Here is a 7,745-nt window from a genome sequence, read left to right on the forward strand (position 1 = left end):
TGAGTTCAATCCCTGGTTCCACAAAAACAAAAAAAAAAAACAAAAACAAAAAACAAAAAAAAAAAAAAAAAAAAAGAAAGAAATTGACTGACTGAACAGGCAGACCTTGAATATCTGACCGCTGAGGTTGGCCTTGCAGCCGACATGGCCTTGTAGTCACTTGCAAGAGGCCAGACTCTGGAACATGAGCACAGGATGCCCCTATGGAAGGAAAAGCAGGGAAGTGTCAGGGCATGATCACTGCCTCTGTTCATGTTGCAAGCAGCTGCCTGAGAGGCCTAACAATAGCCTGGGGCTGATCTGAGAAGACCTGAAGGGATCAGGGTGCATGGAGAGGCAGAGGTGGCTCATCAATGCGGTCTGCCCTGCAGTCTTTTGCAGCAGCCTGGAAAGAGAGATGCTTGTCTTTCACTGCTACCCCAGGGTCACAGGTCTTGGTGGACTGGTGAGGGGAGTCCCTGTCCCTCCGCCTGGCTGCCCACCTCATGCATGTGCCCTTCCTTTCATTTCCCTTACCCTTCAATCTTGGCATCTTCTCTCTGCTTTTTTATGATGTCATTGTCCCTGTACTCTGTATTGTCTTTGTTTCTTAATTTTTCTGTCAAAATTTTTTTCTGATATTTTAACACAATCTATTTCCTTTTTATATCTTTCAAAGGTGACACTCAAATCAGTGTTAGTTTTTCATTAAAAATGAATTTATAGCCTTTACCCTTTTAAAAACATTTTAAAATTGTTATTTATTTTATGTATTTAAGAATATCAGGATACAGAACTGGGATTATAGCTCAGTGGTAGAACTCTCACCTAGCCTGGGGAAGGCCTGGGTTTTATCTCTAGCACCAAAATACAAACAAATCAATTTAGATTAACATAGCTTTATATTGTATGTTGATAATGGGTAAGACAAGTCCTTTGGATTTACTTTTTTCAGTACTGCAGATTGAACCTTGGGCCTTTGCACTAAACTACATCCCCACTTCTTTTTGTTGTTGTTGTTTATTTCGGACAAGGCCCAGGTGCTTACTTGTCAAGGGTAGGCTCAAGCTTGTGATTCTACTGCCTCATCCTCCCACGTGCTGGGCTCACAGGTATGTATCACTAAGCCTTTGTCCTAGATTTTGTTTTTTTCCCCAAAATTATTTTGGTTATTTAATAGATATTATATAAGTAACTAGAATGTGTTGTGCATAGATGTTGATTCTTGCCTTTTCAATTTCCATGAAAAATATTAGGTAATGCTTCAACTTTGCATTCAGATGTTTATTTAACTAAGTTCTTGTTTAATAAAGGTTAGAATTCCAAAGGTGAAGTATTGTGCATCTAAAGACATTTCTCCTCCAATCTCAGTAATCTGATTTTTCTGATATTTTCCTTTGAGGCAGTATTGTTAGTTTTTTATATTTTATTTCAGAAAAGATGTTTGTGGATATATGTAAATATATATACACTTTTCCTTTTTACAAATATAAGCAAAATATAATATTGTATAATGTTACATGCTATATTATGAGATATTATGATTCAGGACAGTAATATTCTTTTTCCTGCTTTTTCCTTATACCCAGGATTGAATTCAGGGTCTTATTACTTGAAAAGCAAGTACTATACCACTGAGTCACAAGTTCAGACCAGTATAATGATTTGATTATATAATATAATGTAATAAATGGTCTGTACCACCACACTCAGCTCACATTTTTTTAAAAAAAATGTATTTAGTACAGGGTCTGCAGGGTTTCATTACACAGATCAGACTTGTAGTGATCCTCCTGTTTTCAGCCTCCCAAGTGCTGGGTTTACAGGTGTGTGCCACCATGCTCAGTCTTTGTCTTAATGTGCCCCAGGGGCAAGGCCGGCATGGCATGTAGAGGTGAGGATTGAACTCTGGTCCCTGTGTCTGCCTAAGCAGGTGCTTTAATCTGCTGCGCTATCTGGCTGGCCCTCTCACATTGTTATACTTTTAAAAATGGTATAACTCAGAGGAAGTTCTATATCAACACCTCAGAAGCAGCACCATTACATTTCTTATTTGCATTATTACATTGTTCATCCAACCTATTTTTTATTGATAAATATTTCCATTGTAGACAACTTTCTTTCTACCATAAACAAATGTATTTCTTGTCTGTAAATCACTTTTGTGTATGTGTAAATATATCTTAAGATGCTGGATATATTGGTGCACATCTATAATCCTAACACTCAAGAGGCTGAGGCAGGAGGTTCACTGGGAGCTCGAGGTCAGACTAGGCTACATAGTGAGACTCTGTCTCAAAAAACAAAAACAAAACAAAACAAACAAACATAAAAACAAACAAAAAACAGGCTGCACACCTATAACCTCAGCTCTTGGGAGGCTGAAGCAGGAGGACTGCAGTGAGTTTGAGGCCAGCCTGGGTACATAGCGAGTTCATGGCCAGCCTGAATTACATAGTGAGACTTTCTCTCAAAACAAACAAACAAACAAACAATATCTGTAGGGTGAATTATTTGAAATAGAAGCACTCAAAAAGGCAATTTTATTTTTGAAAGATCTCTTTGTCCTCTGATTGCTGCTGCTTTCTGTAGCATCCTCTTCTTATTTGTTTATATCTCTTCTCTCATTCATGTTACTAAGAATTCTCTTTAAAACATTTTGTTTCCCTGAAGAGTCTCCTTCTTTTAATCCATGTTGCTTTGGTCATTTTTCTTCTCTTGAAGAAATGTTTGGATGTCTGTGGACCCTTGGTTTTCTACTCACATTCGTGTTGGGTACCCACTTGCCTTAAGGATGTGGGTAGTTCATGGTAATTTTGGCTTTACTTTGAGTGATATGGATTTTTTAACTTTCAACATTACTATCTTTAGACGTTGTCTGGGACCAAATCCTGGTTGGGTGAGGAGAAGATTTCTAATTTCCTGCCAACAGGGAACCATCTGAGTCTGGAAGCTAGGGATATCAGGCACCCTGTCTTCTGTACAGTTCATGTTCACAGACCCCTCCTTTCCCTGGGCCTCCCAGACCTGAAACTCTTGGTTTCACCTGCCCTGAGAATTAGTCTTGTGCTTTCAACCATAATGTGGGAGGGAAAGGCTCATCCTTATGTTTTTTTAGTACATTTCCAAGCAATTTCTTTTGAAGATTTTTTTTTTTTTGGTTGTACTGGGGATTGAACTCAGGACCTTATGCTTGCCAGGCAAGTGCTTATTCTGAGCTATCTCCCTGGCCCCAAAATTTCCTCTTTTTTCTTTCTTTCTTTCTTTCTTTCTTTCTTTCTTTCTTTCTTTCTTTCTTTCTTCCTTCCTTCCTTCCTTCCTTCCTTCCTTCCTTCCTTCCTTCCTTCCTTCTTCTCTTCCTTTCTTCTTTCTTTCTCTTTGTATTTTAGGGAAGGTTCTACAGAGTGTTCAGGGTCTCACTAGAACACTCTAGATTGGACTTGTAGTGATCCACCTGTTTACAGCCTCCCAAGATCTGGGAATACAGGTGCAGGCACCATGCCCAGTCTCAATTGCATCTCAATATGCCCCAGGGGCAGGGCTGCCATGGCAGACCCAGGAATCAAACTCTAGGCCCCTGTGCCTGCTTGCAGGCACTTTAATCTGCTAAGCTATTTGGCTGGTATTTTTTTTATTTTTTAATTTAAAGAAAATAAAAAAGAAGAAAGAAAGAAAGAGAAAAAAAGAAAGGAAGGATATAGAATTTCTCTAAACAAAATGATAGGAGTTCAACAATGGTTTTTATATTACATATTGTTGTCTTCAAATTAGTTGTTCAGGCTACCAAGGTTCCATGACCTCAACTTCTGATTTTGTGGCTACTGTTCTATTACTGTGGTTTCTGTTGCCAGTTTAGAACTCAGCCTTCTTAGATTTTCAGATCAGTAAATACCCACCTAGCTGCCTACAGTGTCCTAAAAGTGTTCTTGATGGCACTTGATGTACTGTGATGTGTTCGTTTGTTCTCATTGTATCTGGTTACTCTCCTTCTGGTCAGGTTTTGCCACTGCAAAGAACAACTAATCATACATTTTAACCTGGAACTGGAGCTCTTGAGAACCTAAGCCTGTAGGGTAACTGTTAGTAATCCTCAGGCTACTGGGAGGGAAAACCAAAGGGCTATGCTTAAAGCAAATAATCTCTTTCCCTGCCACAAAAGCAGAATTCTTCCTGCCTGTATGATTGGTCTATGTGATTTTTTTTTCTTTATTTCCTTTTTGCCTTTGGAATAAACCAGGTCCCAGGACATTTCTTGAATGTGCATCTGCTTCTACTGTTGTAAAGTAGAAACCAGATTTTCCCTTCTCTTTGGTGGGGGTGCCTTTGGGTTTATGCCTGGAGGTCCTATTTTTTGTTTGTTTTGTTTGTTTTCTCTTTTACTGCTGCCCAGTTACCACTTCCACTGTACCTTGGAATACTTTCCATGCTCACCTTTCAATACACCAACGTTGTCCAGCCAGGAACATATGTCTGCTCTCAGTCTTTCTGATTGTGAGGAACTTCTGAGAGATTTTAACCTCTGTACTTCCATTATTGAAGGATAATTATTTTGTTGGGATTTTAATTCTGATTACATGGTTTTAATAGATTAATTTTGAGAAGAAATTTCATCCTTACACTGTTGAGCCTTTATCAAAGAACATGCACAGATTTATTCAGCACTTTTAAGATGATTTTTGGTAAAATTTTATGAATTTTAGCATTAAGGTTCTTTCTTACAGACTATATAGTTTATGTTACAATTGTCAATAAGATATTCTTTTTAAAACAATTTTAAGCCTTTATTTCAAATTTCAAAATTTTTTACATAAGATTTATAAATATAGTTACTTATTAAATAGAAATCACTTTCTTATTCTTCAAGTTTTACACTTCAATACTATATGTTTATAGTATATACTAATCACTTTCCTCATGGAAAGTTGGTGCCTGTCCATAAAATGTCTTTATTCTTTTTTTAAAATGTCCTTTCCCTCCTCTTAGACCCTTTCGTCACCTTCTTTTGGTGCCCTTCCTCTTTGCAAAAGATCTATCTACCTACTCATATTATCTGTCTTTTATTTTGTGCTTTGTTTACATTTTGGGTTTCTTACATAACAGAGACCAAGAGGCTTGGATGTCTGGTATGTTCCATTTAACATTGTCTCAAGATATTTAATTCTTCTCTATGGCAAAGTAGTATTCCATTATGTATAAATACTACACTTCCTTTACCCATACATCTTAAACAAATATGCCTCTTCAAGGGTTTAGCTACATAAACCGTGCTGCCCTAACATGGGTATGCATGTATCAATGTACTATGATGTGTTCAACCCTTTTGAGAACACAGAAGGGGAAGAGCTGGTTCGATAATATCTTGTCATAGTTTCTTCCAGCCTTTAGAAAATACTTAAGAATACTAAGTAAACTTTTTTCTATTATTAAAATGTCATTGATATCCCATTGACAAAATACTGGTTTACTATGTGACTAAACATAGCAGATTGACCTAGTTATGTATGTTGGATATCGAGTTTATGTTGGGTACCTCTAGTTTTTCACTTTCTGGGCATCTTAAAAACACTTCAATCTTTCATATCTGAAAAAAGCTCTCTGTCTCAGTTTTCTCATCTGTGTAATGAGGCAATTATCATCCCTTTCTTTCAGGGTAGTTATAAGAATTAACTGTGAGGATGTACTAATGTGCTCAACACTAGGCTTGGCACATAAAGAAGTATTTCAGTAATGACAGCTGTATTCAACTCTGCATCAATACAAATTGATTTTGCTCTCACTTACGCTCTTTCCTAAAATCTTATAATATACAGCAGTATTGTTGTTTCAATTTAGGGCAAGAAAATAAGTTCAGAAAGGTTATGCCGAGCAGTAAGTTTACACAATGGATAATTTGTGCTTTTTAATTACTTTTCTCCAAAAAGGAAAATCCTTACGTGAGGCTGCTCACCTAGAAGCAACCATGAGGGCCAGAGAATAAACCAATTTCTATCAGAGGCAGAAACATCTCCCACATTAGCATAAACACCTTAAAAATTGATTTCTCTGCTATGTATAGAAGCTAGTCATGTATGTTGGCACATACCTATAATCTCAGCTAATCGGGGTTGTGGCAAGAAGATTGCAAATCTAAGGTCAGCCTGGGAAATTTAGCAAGACCTGTCTTGAAATGAAATTTAAAGAGCTGAGGATGTAGCACTCCCTAAGGTTCAATCCTCAGTACAAAAAAACCCAAAAAAACAAAAAACAACAACAACAACAAAAAAAAAAAACCTTGGAGTTTCACAACCATCAGCTGCATTCATTAGAGATACTTTTTTTTTCCTCTAAAGAGCTCATATATTTTATTCTAAACCAAGTCAAAGAGGGTGATATTTTTTGGGCAAAGTCGTAATGTCCTCAAATTGAAGATGCTAAATTTGAACCTCCTGCTTCCAGCTCTGTTTCTCTCCAGTGCATCCCACACAGGAGTAATGGCCTGGGCAGCGAACCAGACCCTCATCTCGCACTTCATCCTGCTGGGCCTCTTTACCCACTCGCCGCTGCACATCTTCTTCTTCTCCATCATCATGGCCATGTTTCTGGTGGCCTTCTGTGGAAACGGGCTCATGATCCTCCTCATCAGGATGGATTCCCGCCTGCACAGCCCCATGTACTTCTTCCTCAGCTGGCTCTCTCTCATGGACCTCATGCTCATCTCCACCATCGTGCCGCGGATGGCAGCCGACTTCCTCCTGGGCGGTGGCTCCATCTCCTTCACAGGCTGTGGACTACAGATCCTCTTCTTCCTCACCCTGCTAGGGGATGAATGCTTCCTGCTGGCCTTCATGGCCTATGACCGCTATGTGGCCATTAGCAACCCGCTGCGATACTCAGCAGTCATGAGTCCCCGCGCCTGCCAGCTCATGGTGGCAGGGTCCTGGTTGTTCGGACTGGTCGATGGGTTGATCCAGGCTGTCTTCACTCTGCGATTCCCCTACTGCGGCTCACAGGAGATTGACCATTTTTTCTGTGAGGTCCCCGCAGTGCTCAAACTAGCCTGTGCCGACACCTCCCTGTATGAGTCCATGATCTACGTGTGCTGTGTGCTCATGCTGCTGCTGCCCTTCTCGGTCATCTCCGCCTCTTACCTGAGGATCCTGGTGGCTGTGGTCCACATGCGCTCAGCCGAAGGGCGGCAGAAGGCCTTTGCCACCTGCTCCTCGCACATGACGGTCGTCTCCCTCTTCTATGGGGCTGCCATGGTAACCTACATGCGGCCCCAGGCCTACCACTCCTCCAAGCAAGACAAGGTGGTCTCTGCCTTCTACACCATGATCACCCCCATGCTCAACCCTCTCATCTACAGTCTGAGAAACAAGGAAGTGGCCGGGGCGCTGAGGAACCTTCTGGGAAAGTGCCCCTGCGGTGGAAGGTACTAGGACAGCCTGGCAACTCCAGATGTGGGCTCTGCTACCTGGGAACCTGCAGCAGCCAATGGATTCACATTTGATTGGAACAGAAACAAATTTACCCTCCTGAGATGAACAAAGAAGCAAACCAAAGCCTTTCTGAGCCAGGCATGATGGTGCCACCTTATACTCCTCAGCATTGTGAGAGGCTGAGGCAAGAGGATCATAGATTTAAGCCCAACCCAGGCAACTTAATAACTTAACTTAGTAAGACCTTATCCCAAAATCAAAAAGTTGTAAAGGCCCTCTATTCAACCCCAAGTATAGCTCTCAGTCACAGCTTTCTGCAGGAGCTTCCTATGGATCAGGACAGCTTCT

General features: G+C 40.2%; 1 protein-coding gene across 1 annotated transcript; it reads left to right on the forward strand.

Moving 5' to 3' along the window:
* The first annotated feature begins 6,449 nt into the window (after nucleotides 1-6,449).
* On the forward strand, nucleotides 6,450-7,397 carry LOC101561592 (olfactory receptor 56-like). The gene has a single exon (XM_004641786.1). It carries the CDS (start codon nucleotides 6,450-6,452, stop codon nucleotides 7,395-7,397), a length of 948 nt encoding a protein of 315 aa, XP_004641843.1.
* The last annotated feature ends 348 nt before the right edge of the window (nucleotides 7,398-7,745 follow it).

This window comes from Octodon degus, unplaced genomic scaffold (assembly GCF_000260255.1).
Source record: "Octodon degus isolate 3935 unplaced genomic scaffold, OctDeg1.0 scaffold00141, whole genome shotgun sequence".
Lineage (NCBI taxonomy): Eukaryota > Metazoa > Chordata > Mammalia > Rodentia > Octodontidae > Octodon > Octodon degus.